The 18950-nt window shown below is 37.9% G+C and overlaps 2 protein-coding genes across 5 annotated transcripts in view; one reads left to right on the plus strand and one right to left on the minus strand.

Moving 5' to 3' along the window:
- The window catches only part of ANGPT2 (angiopoietin 2), a 49432-nt gene extending 35933 nt beyond the window's left edge, over positions 1-13499 (plus strand). For both annotated transcript variants that reach the window (XM_045535646.1, XM_045535647.1), the window contains exons 6-9: positions 4297-4398; positions 4945-5111; positions 9377-9507; positions 12954-13499. In XM_045535646.1, coding sequence (XP_045391602.1) covers positions 4297-4398; positions 4945-5111; positions 9377-9507; positions 12954-13114 — 561 coding nt within the window. In that variant the 3' untranslated portion in view covers positions 13115-13499. The remainder of the gene's footprint in view (positions 1-4296; positions 4399-4944; positions 5112-9376; positions 9508-12953) is intronic.
- The window catches only part of MCPH1 (microcephalin 1), a 174496-nt gene that overhangs the window by 87261 nt on the left and 68285 nt on the right, over positions 1-18950 (minus strand). For 2 of the 3 annotated variants that reach the window (XM_045535645.1, XM_045535643.1), the window contains one exon: positions 15959-16036. In XM_045535645.1, the coding sequence (XP_045391601.1) occupies positions 15959-16036 (78 nt within the window). Of the gene's footprint in view, positions 1-8908; positions 9086-15958; positions 16037-18950 lie in introns of those variants that run through there. The other variant, XM_045535644.1, reaches the window with a different exon arrangement.

Genomic DNA, 18950 nt, shown 5'->3' on the forward strand with positions numbered 1-18950 from the left:
AATTTCTATGTGTAACATGAATGAACAACCAGCACATACCATCAGGAGAAGCAACTACGTAGCTTAATTCAATAACTATTAGTTATGCTGAATTATCAGCACGTCTCCTAAAGTTGCTTTGGGAGACACTGAACTTTAGATGAGAAAAGAAAAAAAAAAAAAAAGAAATCACTTTCCCAGGGAATATCTCAACGTGGCTTCTCTTAGAGGTTTGATGAGGTAGAATGATATTCTATGAGAATCAGTATGAAGTGTTATATACATATTGTATGATTTTATATATTAAATGTCTATAAATACGTTTGTACCTAAATGCAAAAGCAGCTACATATTGAAACAACACAAACTATAGAAAATACACTGGATACTGTATCAAAACAGATATTTTAGAGGCTCCTGGAAGTTTTATCTCTTTGAACTCAGTATTATCCTAAGTATTTAACATGGTATCAAATAAAAACTCTTTTCTTTTCCCTCCTGTACTCTGAAGGAACAAAGAAAAACACTTTAAAAATACAAGCATTAGGGTTTTAAAGACCTGGAATTTGAAACAGTAACATATACCTTGATTATGAATTTAAAAGACAAATATTGTGTTATTCAAGATAATACTTTCCAAAGAAATCTTTCTAATTCACTCACGCTGCGTTAAATCAACCTTGAAAATCAGTTAATGTCCCTAGTGCCCTGGAAGCGGTGCATGGGGGAGGAAAACACCACAAAATAAAACAGCCTGCTGCAGATGAAAAAGCAATTAACAGGCTCTAGACCAAGCCTTTTAATCCCCTTTGCGATCTGGCTTTTATGACAGTTCTTTGCATGCCATTGTCTGTCACCAGATGTTGGCATGGTCTTGTGATAATCTGGTGATAATGGGGACAGGAGTGTCATGTGTGAAAGTTGGATGTCACTGAGGGGCAGCTGCTCAGCTGCAGCCCCTTCACAGCTAAGTAAATGTTTCTCTGCCTTAGTGTGGGGTTCCCACCCCAGTGTACTATGGGGCCCCCGAGGATTGCCTGAAATGTTCTGCAGAAAGACGCAAATATATAGTATTCTGGGATTATATATGAGTCTTGGGTCATGGCTGGAAACATTAGGATTTATACTCCCTTTAAACGCTGCAGTAAAAGTAACTCATTTACACAGCAGGGAACAATAATCTTTCAAAAACCGCAATTTTCTCATCTCTAAAATAAATGGCCTAGATTCTTACCTCTAAATTCCCTTCCAGACTTAAGATTCCATAATTCACAATCTGATCTAGGAGAGATAGTCAGATAGACTTGGGTTTAAATTCTAGCTCTGCAAATTTGTGGCTTTGAGAAAGGCATGTAAGCTTTCTGAGCTCTCAGTTTCCTAATCTGCAGCATGATGAAAATACCCTCAGCCTTGGAGGCTATGACACGACAACACAGGTATGGCACCTAGGACAGGTCTTGGGATAATAAATGGGAGGTGTCATCATTTTGACTGTCTCCAGAGACAGTCTACTAGACAACTTCTCTGCATGACAGGGTACCCAATTTTGCCCTGGATCATCTAATTCAAGAAAAGAATGTTCAATAGATCTTTGGGCTGATCTTTTCCCAAAAGACCTAAATACTGCAACTTCATTTTTTTAAAAATTCATTAGGTTTTTGTACAAGAGAGATACTGCAAGATGGTATTTATCAGACACATGAGAGTATGGTTTTGCTAGTTAGAGACATAATAGTTTCCTTCCCTAATTTTCACAGGACACCTGACTCCTAATATTTATCTCTGTGTTTGCTCTTTAGTCAGTCACTTAACCATGGCCTCAGAGTTGAAGCACAGTATTTAATTCAAGCATTATTTACTGAAAAATATCAAGCTTTACAGCAAGATATCAGGTTTCTGAACCATGCAACAGTGTGCTAATGAAATGTATTAACTGCCCTCAGGTTTGTTGTAATTGGAGTACTGAAGTTTTAGGCAGTATCCGAGGACTTCGGCTTCTCTGATCTTGATATAATCTATTACATTTCAGCATTTTTACTCAATATCTTCTGGCTATGTGGATAACTCTATTTGATCACTGTCTTTCTTTGCAAGTTTCATGGCCCAATTAACCACAATACTCTAGTTTTTATAAATCCGATAAAAAAAATCTGGATGAAGTATTAAGAAAATATTCTAACCTAATCATCATCACTAATGCAAAGAGAATAGTGATATGGCACAAATCCTTTGTCTACTGGCAGTGACTCTTGGACATTTGAGAGTCTTGCCTCTGACTACCATAATAAGATAAACTTGTTCTCTGAGTGAGAGATGGCACACATTTAAATATCAGTAACTTCATAATAGTGATTTTGAAATTGAAGTATCAAATACTCTTGAAACAAGGATAGGCTCACTCAGAACCATACCAGTCCCTTCAATACACTGCTATGCCACTCAGGATACAGGAGAACTGACTTCTATATATACACATGTACCCTCAAACCAACGTAGCTTACTCAGCTGGTTTGCTAAATGGCTTTTTAAAAAGACATATTGACAGAAGTGAGCAGCAATGACCATTTTGTTGACCACAGGCAAACACAAGGCAGTATTATTCATGAACTGATTTCAACTTGGAACTGTGTGGAGGGACTTTTGGCTTACTGACAAAAGGGTCGAGTTTCTCTGTTTTTGGCAGCATGATGTAGTGGAAAAAATATCACACAGTTAGGAGTTAAAGAGACCTTATTCAAATCCTATATACCACTTAATAGCTGAATGATCAAATTAATCTAACCTTCCTAAATCTTTTCCCCTTTCGAAAAATGCAGAACTGTGGTATCACAGCAGAGTTGCTGTGCGATTGCAGATAATACATGCAAAGTATCTGGCATAGTGCTTGGAAGAGAGTGGTGGGTAGCAATGCTAACGATGATAATAACATCGATGAGGAGTGACAATATTAAGAGGTGCCCTCAGCAGATCCGTTTGCTATGTGTGATTAATTTAAAATGGGGAAATAGTTTTCTTAATAAATGTAATTTTATTTAATGGCACATATCTTTCCAAACATGAGGCCCACTGAGGAAGGTAACACAAGCCTCATGACCTGCCTGGAGAGAAGGGAACAACAGAGTAGGCTGCTCCGGGAGCAGTTCCTCTAGCAACTGTCAGGCAGCTGCTTAATTCCTTGGGTCCCTGTTTCCTCATGTATAACATGAAAGAACAGGACGAGGCGCTCTCCTGGCTCTCTTTTAGCTCTCATGCTTAGGATTCTAACTCGTAAATACGGAACAGTTGGCATTTAAACTTGTCTTGTCAAGATCGTCTCCGTTACACTCAAAAAGACCACGGAGAACAACAAAGGAGGAATATTTATAACTGGTTTTGAACCTTAATTTTAATATTTCCTACCTTGTATGCTGTAGGGAAATTATCTTCCTTTCTGGAAAACTCTTTCGTTCTACTATAATCTCATTATTTAAAACTATTTATGTAATCTTATTTTCAAGGGTTTTAAATTTCATAATAGAACTCCAGCTGAGTTGAAATTGAGCATGCATGCTCTTAGCCCAAGAAAGAATTCTGTGTTCTGGACAAAGTTGAAACCCACTGAGCCTGTTTAAGTGTAGAAATAAAGAGTTGGGAAGAGAAATGCCATGGGCAGTGAGCAAAGGAGCAGAGGAGCTTGGAGTCCTGACCTGTGAGGCAGAGCTGCCAGGCCAAGCTTGGGGCATGTACCTCGCATGGTACGCCGGAGCCAAGGCCCTTGCACTCAGGGATGAGCTGAGAAACCTGATTTTTATCACACATGCAACCTAACAGCTCCACAGCATGAGAATGCAATAGGGGTCTTGAAACTCTACAATGAAGGAGTATCTCCTTTACATCACTCTCTGGAGAGCTGACAGGGCTGGCAATTAGTGAAGGGTTTTTAAGGCTGTGAACACGAGTCGACGGTTTTCTACAGGCTGGAGAGGTGGGGTTTGGGACCTGTCTGCCAAGATGTCCCATCCACAATGAACCTCTAAAAAACAGTGATCTCTGGGTCAGCTCTGGGGGTAGGGTCTTTAGTCTGGAACGGAGATGACAAGTCATATTTTTATCAACACTTCATATTATATTACTGCTTATTTTCATCATCATTTCAAATCCACCGTTTTCAATGTATTTAAAACCATCTGTTTCTTAGAAGACCACAAAGATTCACTCTGTGTCTTATCCCAGAGAACCCTATCAGCATGAGTCCTACACTAGGTGTCCACGTTGGCCTTGTTTCTGTTACTCAAGCTGACGGCCTCCCTCACCCACGTTCCGCATTCCCCCTGGCAGGCTTACTGTGACATGGAAACCGGCGGAGGCGGATGGACAGTTATTCAGCGACGTGAAGATGGCAGTGTTGATTTTCAGAGGACTTGGAAAGAATATAAAACGGTATGAATATTCTTTAAACCATGTGAAAAGAAGTCTTTTCCCTCGTGAAAACTAACTTTCAAGATCTGCAGAACCTTAATCACAAATCCAAAACTAACCAATAACGTTTGACTTAGTTTTTTTACTAAAGGGTTCTTCAAACTGGTGTTTTAGTCTCCACGTTAAAGAATGGTTGGTGTCATGTAAACTATATCTCAAAATAAAGGCATGCGAATGCTCGGCCTATTTTTAAAGGCAGGCTCGCATTTTTTTGTAAGCCAGCTGTTTCACACTTTTATAAATTTAGCTGTCCATACTTATATTTCTACAGGTGGTTCCCCAAATAGTTCTAATTATTCTAACGCCAATTTTCTTCTAGGAAAACTTAGTTTCTTAAAACTGACCTCTCTAAGATCTATTTTCCTATATGAAAGACCTCGAATTTTCACAGTATCAGATGTAATTTCTGTTATCTGATAGTTATTCTATGTTAAATTGATGGACTATTGATTTCAAATACGTAAAGAAAATAAATGAAATAACTGAATTTTACAACTTGGATTCCAGGGATTTGGTAACCCTTCAGGAGAATACTGGCTGGGAAATGAGTTTGTTTCACAGCTGACCAATCAGCAACGCTATGTGCTTAAAATACACCTTAAAGACTGGGAAGGGAATGAGGCTTACTCACTGTATGAACATTTCTATCTCTCAAGTGAAGAGCTCAATTATAGGTAAGTAAATTATTGTAATTGAAACAAATCAAAGGATTTCCTGGATGATTTTTCCAGAAAGTGAGAACCACATTGGTTTAAGCAAGATCTAAACTACTCTTAGACTGTCTTGAATGGAAAAACATCTTGTTTCTTAGAGTTATTATTGTCTTTATGTTTCTCTGGTTTTAACATTCTAACTTTGGTTACAACAATATAAAGGAAATTGCATGAGGACAGTAAGCTGTCTGTTGTGTTTGCTGTGTACCTTGAAAGCCTAGCAGATAATGGCCATTCATAACTATTTGGAGAATAAATTAATGTTAAATGCCCCTGTTATAATGTGTCATGTGAATAACACAACAGATGGGTACTCGTGACTATATTGTTTTCTTCCAAAAGGTTTTAAAAACTAATCTTTCTTAAGTTGAAGCTCATTTAGTTGTGTTCACTTCCAAAGTCAGGACTAGTTGTCAAGTTTTTAAATGGCAGGATTAGGTGGATGGTTCGTCAACTCTCTTTTATTGTAAGCACATCCGATTCACAGCACTCTCTTAGTATCTGCCTTGTCTCTACCCATTCCATGGCAATAATCTTGAATAACAGCATGGGCAACCTTGACCAGGAATTTACTCTCTGGCTCTAAAATGCCATCAGAATAGAGACAGAGCAGCAGAGGCACTGGACAATCTACTGTGTAAGACAAGCATGGTAAAGCCACATGCCATTATGCTAGTACATAGTGCACATGGAGGTGCTCTGAAATGCACGTGCCATGGTGAGGGGAGAGAAAAGTGAGACGGTGTGCTGGGCTGCACCAAAGGAATTGGTCTAAAAATGGATAAGTCACCAACATTGCTCTGGGAGTCTAACGAGCACAGACTAGTGGTGTCTGGTGATCCTGGAGTGCACGTTATGAAATACCTACTCTGCGGTCAGAAATTAGCAAAGGAAGTTCAATAGGAACATTGCAGAAAATAGTCATCAGCAGGCCTGGAGTCTCGTCTGAACGAATGCCCAACTCTGACCCTCTGTTCAACAGAAATCCCAAGACCTGAACAGTTTGCAAAGTAAATATGATTTTAAAGTCCCTGAGCAGGGTCCACAGGGGAGGGTCATAATGGGTGACTCAGAGAAGGGGCTGAGAGTCAAGCTGCCTGATCAACCCTTGGAAAACCACACTGTGCCCAGTGTGTCCTGCTTTACGGTGGATGGAAATTCAGGAGCATGTTTGCAAAACAGATAAACGTTGACGTGACTTTTAGAAAGTCAGTGAAGCATATTCCGTCAGTTCTCATTGTAGAAAGAACGGAGCTCCCTTGGAGAAGCAACAACTGAGATGAATGAAAAGATAGGTGTTTGGGCCTCGCAGCAGTTCCAACTTGACTCCAAAGAGATCAAAACTTCAATGAATTCTGAGACACAAGTGGTCGGTCATTGTTTTACCTCCAAGTTAAATATTTTTTCAACTGGCAACAGTTAGGGATCCACAACAGAGGAATTAAAAAAAAAAAAGAAACACAAAAATTAAGGATTATACTGTTTGTATAAGAAGATTTTACAAAATGGGTCATTACCCTTGTATGCTGACATTATAAAAATATTCTAAACCGAGATGGTTCTTAACTGATATTTCTTTTAGAAATGCAATCAATTTTTGGATATGCCATTTAAAAAACAAACACTGGTTTAAAGCTTAGTTTAATTTACTTGGCAATATAAAATGCATATTACATTAAAAATTATTATCCTAATAAAACATGATGCCAATGTGATAGGAGAACTTCGAGGGGACTAAACGTGTTCTTGCAGTGGCGAAGACTTCTCTCTCAAGAAATGTTCCCCAAATGTTGTCAAACTGAAAACTACGTGTTATAAGAAGTAGATAAATGCATTGATAGAATTTGATTCTTTCTCATACACATTCTAGCAGTTTTTTATAAACACTGAGATGTAATTGTTAAATGTTGGCCTTACCTCTTTACTCCACTGTTATATAAAATCAGCTTGTACCAATGTAAAGCAATTCCAAGGACATGGCTATTCTTAACAATCAAGTTTTAAAGAAAGCACTTTAAACCAGTGGGCCACAGAAGGATCTAAGATCAGACAACCTTTACAAATGGAGACTCGTACTAAATACTATTCTCCCTTATTCTGCTTTGAGAACTGCTCTGGTGCAAGGAGGCAGGAGAGTGACCAGGAGGACAGGCAGGCTTGGTGGCTCATCTTGACCCCATCCAGGGCTGATGAGGAGGCTGAGAAGGAGGAGAGTGTTTCAGGATCCCAACCATGGTGAAAACTTACTGTATTAACATTTTGCAGCAGGTATTTAGAGACTGAGCTAGGGCCAGTCTCACTTTTGAAACATTTAAGAAAACACTGAGCTTCAGATGTCCAGTCAATGCCTTATGATGAAATTTCCAGGGCTACTACTATATTAAAAAATTTTTTTAATGTAAGTCATTAACATCAAAGTAACTTAGCACCCACACTTAGGGAACTTCCCTTTCACACGGCCTCACCCCAGAGCTTCACGACTGCTTCCTCAATGAGCAAACGCCCCTGACGGAGTGCGCAAGGGTGGAAACGCAGCACAGGAGTCGCTCCACAGCTTAACAAGGTCTGACCTTGGACAAGTTCACAGCTCTGCACCTTGATGACTTCCCATGTGATGACAGGGATGCTGCCCGTCTCTGGGGGTGTTATGAGCACCCAATGCACACGCCTATGTAAGTGCCTGGCCCAGCCTGGTCAGCAGACAGAACTGAGTAAACCTTTCCTCTCTTCTTTGCACTCTGTGCCCACATGAATTCTTGGAAATTGTAGCACTTCCAAGGTAGTAGTTGGCAAATGTCAGCAGGTTTTCAAAGAGGAGCATCATTTGGGGGCTTAAAGTACAATTCTCCTGCTGCCACTGCAGGATTTTTCTTTGTAGGAGCCTCCCCTGGGTCTTCATGTGCCTGTATCTCCATCAGGATGTGGGGACTTGACGCGCCCAGCCCCAAGGGTCAGACACCGTGAGCCAACACGGTGCCAGGGCACACCCCGTTACGCGAATGCCTGTTCTGATATGTCCTGAACCATCTGCCAAGGGGCTTTTTTGCATCAGTGACTCTTCAGCAAAGTTATGAGAAATACAAAGCCAAAACAAAACATATTTTCTTCTCTCCTCCCCTGTATTCTCCTCACTGGCACACAAATCAGTGATGTTTAATCACTGATGTAAGTGTATTTTTTTCAACACAGAAGGCCCCCAACTTACTATGGTTTGACTTAGGATTCTTCAACTTCATGATGGTGCAAAAGGGATACGTATTCAATAAAAGGCATACTTTGAATTTTAAATTTTGATCTTTTCCTAGGCCAGCCATATGTTGTATGATACTTTCTCATGATGCTGGGCAGCACCAGCAACCTGAGGCTCCCAGTTGGCCACACGACCACGGGGGCAATAACAGATACCCTACGGCGCACTGTGTCGTCAGTGGTTCTGCCCAGCTGTGGGCTGATGAGTGTTCTGAGCAGGTTTAAGATCGGCTGCACTATGTTATGAAGTTTGGTAGGTCAGGTGTATTAAGTGCATTTTCAGCTTACAATATTTTCAACTGACAATGGTTTTATCAGGACATAACTGCATCATAAGTCAAGGAGCATGTTTACTTTAAATGTATGGGCTGTTATTTAGTGTCAAACTTAGTATGATGTTTGTTCCTTTCTGAATGTCTAACAGGCTTATTACACTACCTATATAGACACGAGGCAAAGCAGCCGTAAGGATTTATTTTCTACACCATTTTGTAGACTTCTACCCCAGACTCAATGATCATTCCTTGTTGTTTGCTGCCTTCTCCATCATCCCCTCCCCACCCCATAGTGAAAATGATGATTTTTGAGGTTGTCCAGTCAACTCAGGACTCTCGTTTCAAAATGGATGATGGCTGCAGACCTGGGAAGCGGTCCCCTCATGTTGCATTTCCCTCTCTTCTGTTTATCTGAAAGCAGCAGGAAAATAAATTACAGGGCCGTACGGTCTCTGCTGATGCTTGTGCAAGTGATATGTGTTGAAGGTTTCATGAAAACATCCTTCTTTTCTAAAGGATTTGATGATAAGTTGGTTCCTGTTTATATCAGTGAAAAATATTTTGTTCAGAGTATGCATTTGTACACTAACCAGGACAGAACACGCTTCTGTAGAATGGAATTCTTCATTACAAAAAATTTTCCACTACGGTAAATCAACAACCCAAGCCAATTACATTTTTTTTTCCTTTGCATGCTTACAGGATTCACCTTAAAGGACTTACAGGGACAGCCGGCAAAATAAGCAGCATAAGCCAACCAGGAAATGATTTTAGCACAAAGGATGCCGACAACGACAAATGCATTTGCAAATGTTCACAAATGCTAACAGGAGGTAGGGATGACTTTCTCTCTTCCTATTTGTATTGGCAAGGGACAGTTTCATAGGGTGAAATGCTGGCAATCTGGACTTCAAACTGTGATTGGTAACAATGTCCAAAACTTCATAAATAGGCGTACTAGCTTGATATAGGTCAATTTGTTTTTCACTTTTGTAGACTGTTAAGTTTTCAGTGAGAATGTGATCTGGAGCTAGAACTGTCAGCAGGCCAACTGTGTCTCCTCACGACCTACCACTGGCAAGGACGGGGACATCTGAGATTCAGCAAGCTCTCAAGTGCAGGCCTGATCAGAATTAGATGTCAGAGAGATGGTTTAATTTCTTTTGCTTCACTAAAAAAGTTAAAAATTCAAAATGACAACCAAAATAATGATCTAGATTCATTCCTATAGAAATGTTTCCAATTGATAATTTAATTCTCATGTAGGAAATTTTTAGTTGTCTTTTTTTTTTTTAAAGATCTCATTAATATATAGCAAACACTTACAAACACTAAGAAACTAACTAACCAGCCTGCTTTTTTGGCACATCAAATTAAAATGAATGACTGTCTCCTTTAAATTAAGGCCTTTCATGTTTTCTACCTTTAGTATCAGCTTGCTTTAAAAATAATAAAAACCATATGCAAGACTGTTGTAGCAGTGACTTAATATAGCTAGACTGGTATTCAGAAACATGTAAGAGTTCAGTCATAGGAACCAACTGTTGGAAAAGTTATTCTTCCCATTTTTAAAAGTTTAGAAATTGGCTAATGAGAACCAGTTAGTAGCGACTGAGACAAGAAAAAAGTCTGACAAATGCTGTCAAGTTAGTTCTTGAAAACACAAGATAGGTTTGAGACAGCAACAAAAACTCTGCCAATAGCACAAACTGAATGAAAAGGTAAACAAGAAAATTGGCAAGGTTTACTTTGTAGAGAACATAAACTGTATAAAATCAACGCATTACGCATCCAGGAAAACCAAAGGTAAGACTATGGTCAATATATTTTATAAACACAAGTTACTGCATAAAACAAGGAGAAGATCCAAGTTATAGTGTATTTACACTATAAGAACCACCATTTACAGTCAAAAGGAGGGCTTATTTATGAAAATAAAGTAAAATGAAGTAATTTTCATGTTTTTAAGTTTCATGTCTTTAATACTGAAAGAATTAGGCCCCATTTAAAACATCAATCCTCTGGTTCCTTAGATAACAGAATTATGATTTGGTAACACAGGTCTTCTTTTTTAGCCATAATGATGTCATCAAGTGAAAGTGATTATATTGGCCTTCCAAAAAGCTGCTGTCTCCCTTATCCTACCACAATAATCCTTTTCAAAGCTGGAAAAGGGGAAGGGGCTGGTGGAGAGACCACATACACCTACTGCTGTTTCCCGCCTGCCATCCCCACACTTGGGACGCAGCTCTCTCTGTGAGAGGGCGGTGGTTTTCAGACCACCAGTGTGTGGTGAGCTACTCAAGAGAGCAGGAGAACTGCATTAATAACCAAGGAAACAATATATTTATTTGCTCAAATCAAGATTGAGGGGCTGAGAATGGAACTGGAAAAGAGACTGGGGAGGAGAAAAGCAGCCAAGAGAGAAAGTAGTGTGGTCTTGACTGTGAGGAGGTCAGACTCCAGCCAGCGTGTGGACCGGGAATGAACCCGCCCAGGGAGCAGCTAGATTGTGCATGGACAGCAAGTTCTACAGTTAAGGACAGCAAGCTCCAGAAGGAACTGACCTATGAATCTGTAATATTCCTGAATATGTGAAGGATTCTGATAATTCACACAAACTTCTTATCAAACCTACATTAATCTGAATCAACTCATCAACTGTTACTGCCAGTAACAGAATTTAGGCACCTGGATGAAATAACTGGTGCTCATAAACCAACGTGTAAACATCACGTATATAAATTCTTTTGCATTAGATTTTTTATTTAAGAAATAAAGCATTACAAGTAAGGCTAAAGCAGCCCTACCAATGCCATTCCCTACCTATCGCTTGGGTAGGCTGGAGTCAAGTTTCATTCACTTTATTTTAACATTTAATATAAGTGGTATCATACTGTATGTGTCCCTTTAACACAGTGTTTTTGAGATTTATTCAGATTTATACATGTAAATCAAGGTTACAGTGGTCTCTCTTTATCTCTGGGGGATACATTCCAAGACCCCCAGTGAATGCCTGAAATTGCTAATAATATTGAACCTTATATAGACTATGTTTTTTTCTATACATACCTATGATAAAGTTTAATTTATAAATTAGGCACAGTAAGAGATTAACAATAACTAAGAATAAAACTGAACAATTATAACAATATACTGTTCACAATTTCACAGACAGAAGAGTCATTCTTACGTAGATTTTAGCACCCTCAGCATAATTTTTTTTTTTTTACTTATTAAGTCTAGAACTTTCACCTTTCTGCTTTAAGGAAGCACTTTGCAGCTTTTCTTTGGCATATCAGAATCAGCATCACTTCTCTTGCGCTGTGGGGCCATCATTAAGTCAAATTAGGGTGACCGAACACAAACACTGCAAGATTGCGACAGCCAATTGAATAACCAAGAAGCTACCACATGACTCATGGAGGGTGGCACAGACAGCTGGGTATGCCGGACAAAGGGATGATTCACATCCTGGGCAGGATGGAGTGGGTGGTGGGAGATTTCATCACGCTACTCAGAATGGCATGCAATGTAAAATTTATTAATTGTTTATTTCTGGAATTTTCTGTGTAATATTTTTGGACCACAGTTGGCTGCAGGTATCTGAAACTGCAGATAAGGGAGGACTACTGTATTCCTTTCTCTCAAAATCCGTGGCACCTGGCACGCTCCTGTTTTTTAGCCAAGCCCAGGGATCAAGGTGTAGATGAGGTCCACTCCCACACCCGGCTGTGCTGGGCACCCCTCCTGTCCCTACCTCTAGCTTAGTGAGCACATCATTTTAGCTGTAAATTCCCCTTTTATCTCTGGAACTTTGGGATTTCTTTTCTCTTTAGCTCCACTGACTACCTAACATTTTGAGTCCTACTTCAACCAAAAAACCTTTTTATAGTAGAGGGAAGGGAGCCTGCATGAGTCCAGCCCACCATGTTGCTGGACTGAAAAGTAATCCCGGCCCAAAGAGAGTCATGGACAGTTACTCAGATGTTTACCCTCCATGCTGTAAGTACGTAAGTGCTGCGTGCTCACCAAATCAGGACTGCGGAGGATCCCTGCCTACGGATGCTGGGCCTTTCCACGAAGCACAAGAGAAAAGGAGTAATAAAGCTTATAAAAACATTTGCCATAGTAGAACTATGAATTCACTGTTGTAAACATGCATATGCCTATTTTAAATGCACGGAATGTGATTACTAGCTAGGCTGAGTACTTCTACCTTCATGGTGAGAGAGTTGGCATTACCTAGTTCCTAATTGCTTCTGTTTCACTTTTACAGGCTGGTGGTTTGATGCATGTGGCCCTTCCAACCTGAACGGAATGTACTACCCACAAAGGCAGAACACAAATAAGTTCAACGGTATTAAGTGGTACTACTGGAAAGGGTCAGGCTACTCGCTCAAGGCCACAACCATGATGATCCGACCAGCAGATTTCTGATGCCCGTGTGCACCTGACGGAGATGGTATCACACTGTGTTCAAAGACTTAATCCCAAAGCACTGAAAGACACGGCTGCACACTGTTCCTCCTCCACCGCAGAGGGCGTGCTCTTGAGTGCTGATGGGACCCACTTGCTCCAGATCAGAGCCCTGTAAGCTCCATCACCTAAACCTGCATCACATAACGAACCAAAGCGAAACCCAAAACACCTGGTGTTGTGATCTGGTGGAACACCTATGCAAGGATGAATCCAAGCCTGAGAATCAGACTGACAATTTACAGACGCTGCTGTCACAACCAAGAATGTTATGTGCGAGTTTATCAGTAAATAACTGGAAAACAGAACACTTATGTTATATAGCACAGATAATCTTGGAACTGCATTCCTTTAAGCACTGTTTATAGATCGTGTAAATATCCATATGTCCTGAATTCAGCATCACCATCACAGTTAAAAAAAGAAATTCTCTAAGCCATGATATATTTCATATAGTCAGGGATCTTCTGAGAAGTGGTTATTAGCAGTTTAATATTTGGAAAAACAGTTAGTGCATTTTTACTCCTCTTAGGGGCTTTAAATTTTCTTTTTGAAAACAGCATATTTACATATATGTTGACAGCTTAGTTTTAAGTTAATGCTCAAATACATAGTTCAAGTTTATATGGTGGAAACTTCCAGGATCTCTGAAATTATCTATAAAAATATGTGCCATTTTAGTTTATGTAAAGATTGTACTATTTTTCTGCTCAGCTGTTAAATATGAAGGTATTTTTAGTAATTAAATATAACTTATTAGGTGAAATGACTATGTTTAACTTTTGTGATAATATTTACAATTTTGTAATTTGGTTCTGAAATAACTGTGCTTCATGACAAGGAAGTTTGATTTTTAATAATGAAGAAACTTATACATTTAATTCCATGACAAAGAGACTATCTTCTCACTATTCTAAAACAGGGGTCTATTTTCTCTTCTAGTAAGATATATTTTTAGAGAACTAGGCTGCAATTTAATTTGTGGTGAGAAGAACCTTTGATTTAAGACATTTTCAGAGCTATACTTCTCAAGATTCACCCTTACATTTATTTAAGGAAAAAAATATTTTGCACTAGTAAGTTTTTTTTAATGTCCATCAGCAAACTGAAAAGGAAAAGCAACAGCCTTTTGGAGTGCAGAAACAAAATCTGATGTTCGTAGTATGTTCAAATGTTTACAAAAAATTTTGAGAACACAGCTTTATGATCAGGATTGAAAAACCTTAAACTCCTAGAGTTTCAACTTCTTTTGAAGTTTTCATAGTACAATTAATATCAATGAAAATTTGTGTAATGCTTTACAATTTAGAAGCAATTTATCATGTGTTCCTTTTTGAGGCATGTGCTAGGAAGTTTAGAGTCAAATCTGCAATCAGCTTTTACTACATGTCTGTCTTCACCTTCTACTGTTCTACCATTGTTTTTTCTTTACTCTATTTTTTACATCTAATTTATTTTACCCCGCATTGCCCCCACATGCCCAAACATAGTTTTAGAACACTTACCTGTTGCTACATGTTTTGAGTCAATTATGGACTCTGGAGAAGTCGAGGCACTTTGTTTTATTTCCACCATGGTGCACTTTTGCAACAACTTATTTAACTGAGTAAAGAACCTCTCTCTCTTAGAACTATTTCTAGTTTACATTTAAGAAGGCTTTATAAATTCAACAGAGGTATCATGGCTTTATATCAACTTAAAAAACATCTGAGAATAAGAAAATTTCACAGCATCAAAAGGCAGTGAGTTTCCATGGTATCTCAATGACCACAATGACAGATACTAAGGTAAGGAAATGATAATATAAAAAAATTTGGCAACAACATACTTAACTTATATCAATTCCTCATATAGGCAGGTAAAATGAATTTCAAAAGCAAACGTCATGTTATTCGAAGTTATATATAATCTTTTATGACAGAGAATAGGGGAATTTGTGTTTTTACTTTCCACTTCAATTCCTTACACAGTAATTCTAACAGTCTTACTGAGCAGAACTTTTTCTCTCCTTAAAAAAACATTTATAAAGTTGAAAGGAAATCAAAACAGTAATCTTAAAAATGAAAACAAAAACAATCCAACAACCTAGATAACTACAGTGGTAAGAGAGCAGAGTTCAACTTCTTGTTATGTTATAGTCATATGGCCCACTCAAACAACTAAATAACAACAAGACTGGTTACAGATAAAAACCACCATTTATCTTTCAGATATTAATCCTTTGAAAGAATAAACTGTCACAAACCAGTTAACATTTCTGAAAATGAAAGCCAATTTCTGCACAATCTTGCTTTCAACTAAACCTTAAATTACTCACTTAATTATTACTCAATCTTTAAAAAGTTAGAATCTGGAAATTTTACATTCAGCATTTTGAAATACTTAAAAGTCAGTAAAGTTGAAGTGGAGTTTAGGAAAAACATCAAACTATAAAGACATGACAATGCTAGCAAGCCACAATTTTTATACCTATCAATTCTATCTCTATTAACAACACAAGCATTAAGCAACATATATGATACTACTGCCCCAAGAATCTAGTCATTTTTCATTTTTGTTTTTCTCAATTCTGAGGTCTTTCATAATAAAAATTTCTTGGGACTGCATTCCTTGCCACATTTTGCATAATGTTCTCATGTTCTCACATTTGTTCTCACAAATAGATAAAAGGTATTAAGTCCTGTGAATGTCTTTTTAGTTATGCTCTTGACTTGAGAAAAACGAGTTTATCCCTATGCTTATAGTAATTTCGAGAATACTAAATACTAAATTTCATTTACTATCATAAAAAAATATCTGACTTACAGCAGCTGCAGGGAAGTAGGTAGAAAGTTCAAATGGCTCCTCAGAAATCCAGTGACCTGATTCCAAAGACCATAGTACCTACAAGTGATACAACAAGCAGAACATTTATCATAAGTTTATTAGGCTTAGTGGGCAACAAACTAAGAGTCACTTCAAAGACACAACAAAAACAAAGCAAAATAAACAAAAAAATTCAGCAGTGACAGACTCCATAGATCCGAAACAGATGTGTTCTCAAATACAAAGTGCTTTCAGAATCTTCACGTTGCATAAATGCTATGAATATTAATAAACACTTGGTTAAGAAAAAGTCTCACAATGACTAGAAATCTAATATTTAAACATTACCTTTTGCTTGATAGTTGATAAGAAAAATAAAAAAATTAAAAAATAAACATCATCTCGTTTTTAAACATATGAAATAACTTTATATATATATTTTATTTCCAAGTTTCTAATTTATGAAGTCATTTATAAGCAGCAGTACTTCATAAATATTCCAGAGTTTTGTTAATTTAAAAAATAAATTAGGAGAAGATAGATCACATACCTAAATTCGAAAGCAATCCTTTTGACTTATGACTTTGTTTCTGGCATTGTCTAATATTTTTAGGGGGATAACACATTTGAAAATCCTTCCCAGACTTTGGAAGAGTAAAATATCTCATAAACAAGCTTTCATCATCATCATCATCATCATCATCATCATCATCATTTATTATTTGAATCCCCAAATTTTTAAATAATCAAAACAATGTTTTCCTTTTTAATTTGACAATGTCTGAGATTCTGTGGCCATCTCTACTCCACAATCAAACTTCCTGAAAACCTGTATGTTTCTATGCACTGGCAGAATTTTTCAGCTAAAATAATAAAACTGAATCACATATCTTTTGTTTTTTATCTGCAATTTCATTTTTTATATTCAGTGAATCCATTCTTTTTTTCTAGAATTGCTACCTAAAGCTTAAGCTCTTTTTGCTGAATGACCATGAAGGAGGCCTACATCTTCCCTTTTAGTGGTTTCTAAGGTTCAGCACCATCACTCTTAAATAGTTCCTTTCTTATGTGTTAAAGCTAGCACTTATCCAACATCAGACAGCAATATTTTTTCTAAGAAAAAATGAGCATGATAGTGTAATAAATAAAGACAAGAACAGCATATAGAATCTGAACAGTAATTTGCAGCACTGGCCTGGTTCTTACTTTAAACACATGCATTTACTTATTTGATGACTGTTTCTCTCTACTCACTATCCATTCACAACCCATGAGCAATGTATTGAGAGCCCACCATGACCACGAATGCAAGCTGGGTCCTGTAACCACAACCCCAAACCTAGAGAAGCCCACCCTCCAGTGGGAGGCATGAACGACGTTGTCTTTCCAACAGTGCTAGGGGAAGCTGCAGGAGGACACAAAACTCCACCTGGGAGAATCAGGAAAAGGTCCCAGATGAGCTGACATTTCAAGGTGGGTCTTAAATGTTCTTAAAAGTTCTTAAAAGTAAAAGTTCTTCAGGCAAAGAGACAGACATTGGGAAGGGGAGAGGGTTTGTTTTTTTGTTTGTTTGTTTATTTTTCTTTTTTGGCTACAGTAGAGGGTGCTTTGGAAAAAGTAGTACGAAACCAGGGTTGGCTGGGTCCAGATGGTGAGGTATAGGAACACACCTTGTTTCTATCTCAGTGGGGTGGGTGGCATTGGCACGTTGTGAGAGAGCTGAGCGTGACAGTCAGAAGACAAGCCAGGTAAGACAGGAGAAGCAGCTCTGAGGATGCTGGGCCCAGGACGGTAAAGCGGGAGTGAAGTGTGACGTGGGAAAATCTGCCTCCGTTTAGAGAGAGAGAAAATAGCAAGTTGTGTTCTCAGGAACCCTGTTCAGTATAACTATTTAATCTTCAATTAGATCTTCATGTATAGGATCATTCTGTCATTGAAGTCTCTTTGTTTTCCCCTAGTTTTTTATTGCCTAAACAACATCACTGCCCCTGCCAAAAGACTTATCTTAATAAGTTCAATAAAAGAAGGTATTAGAAAATTGGTAACTCTACACCGAAATCATGTTTCTATCTGGCTCTTTATGGGTAGTTAAAAACATTTAGGCAAAGTATTTACTTTTATCAGCCTATGCATGGTATTATTTACAGAGATATACTATCAATATGTGATTCCCTACACACTCAGATAATTAGCCCAGGAAATAAAATGTAAAAAGTTTCAAAACCAGGTTCATCTCAGACACGAGGCAATGTAAAAGAATAGTACAGTGAGAAACACAGTGTAACAGTGAGAGAAGACAAGGAAGCAGTGTTAAAAATGTGTGTGGCATTTGAGTTCAAATATAATCCACTTTAAAATGTTAACTGAAATGAAAAAACCTCATGGAGAAAATTTATGATCTCTGAATTTGTCCCTTTCTAAATGTTAAGAAAATAAAACCATAAGGCAGCTAAAGTAGAGTTTTGGTAAGTAAATTGACAAATGTATTTATATAGGCATCCCAGAAATTAATATTGTACAGATATAGCAGAAAATACTAATTGTACTAAAATCATCAAATCAGAAATGTAGTGTAAACATTTTGCTTTCATATTTTCATTAGCTAAACTTATCTTTACCTTAGTAGAATGTTCAAAATAGGGAAAATCTGTTTTGAAAGATCACAAGTAGGCAGTAAGTGAACTTAAAAGATTGGCCCAACATATTTCTCATAAGGAGGACAGAATTATTTCAGCATCCACTGCAACAGAGAGTCAGCATCAGTATGTAACAGATACACAATGAAGATGGTATTTGTGGCATTTTAAAATTATTATTCATAAAATCCAAACCTGGTTGATGAATTTAAATATGAACCATTTTCTAGCTTTATTATTAGATTAATACCTATTGAAAAGACAACTTGCCATAATGTAGGACTGACTATGCAGTTAATTTCATACCAGGCAAAATACAAACAGTCTTTCCTCATTTAATATACATCTAATCATTC

This window comes from Lemur catta, chromosome 22 (genome assembly GCF_020740605.2).
Source record: "Lemur catta isolate mLemCat1 chromosome 22, mLemCat1.pri, whole genome shotgun sequence".
NCBI classification, from domain to species: Eukaryota; Metazoa; Chordata; class Mammalia; order Primates; family Lemuridae; genus Lemur; species Lemur catta.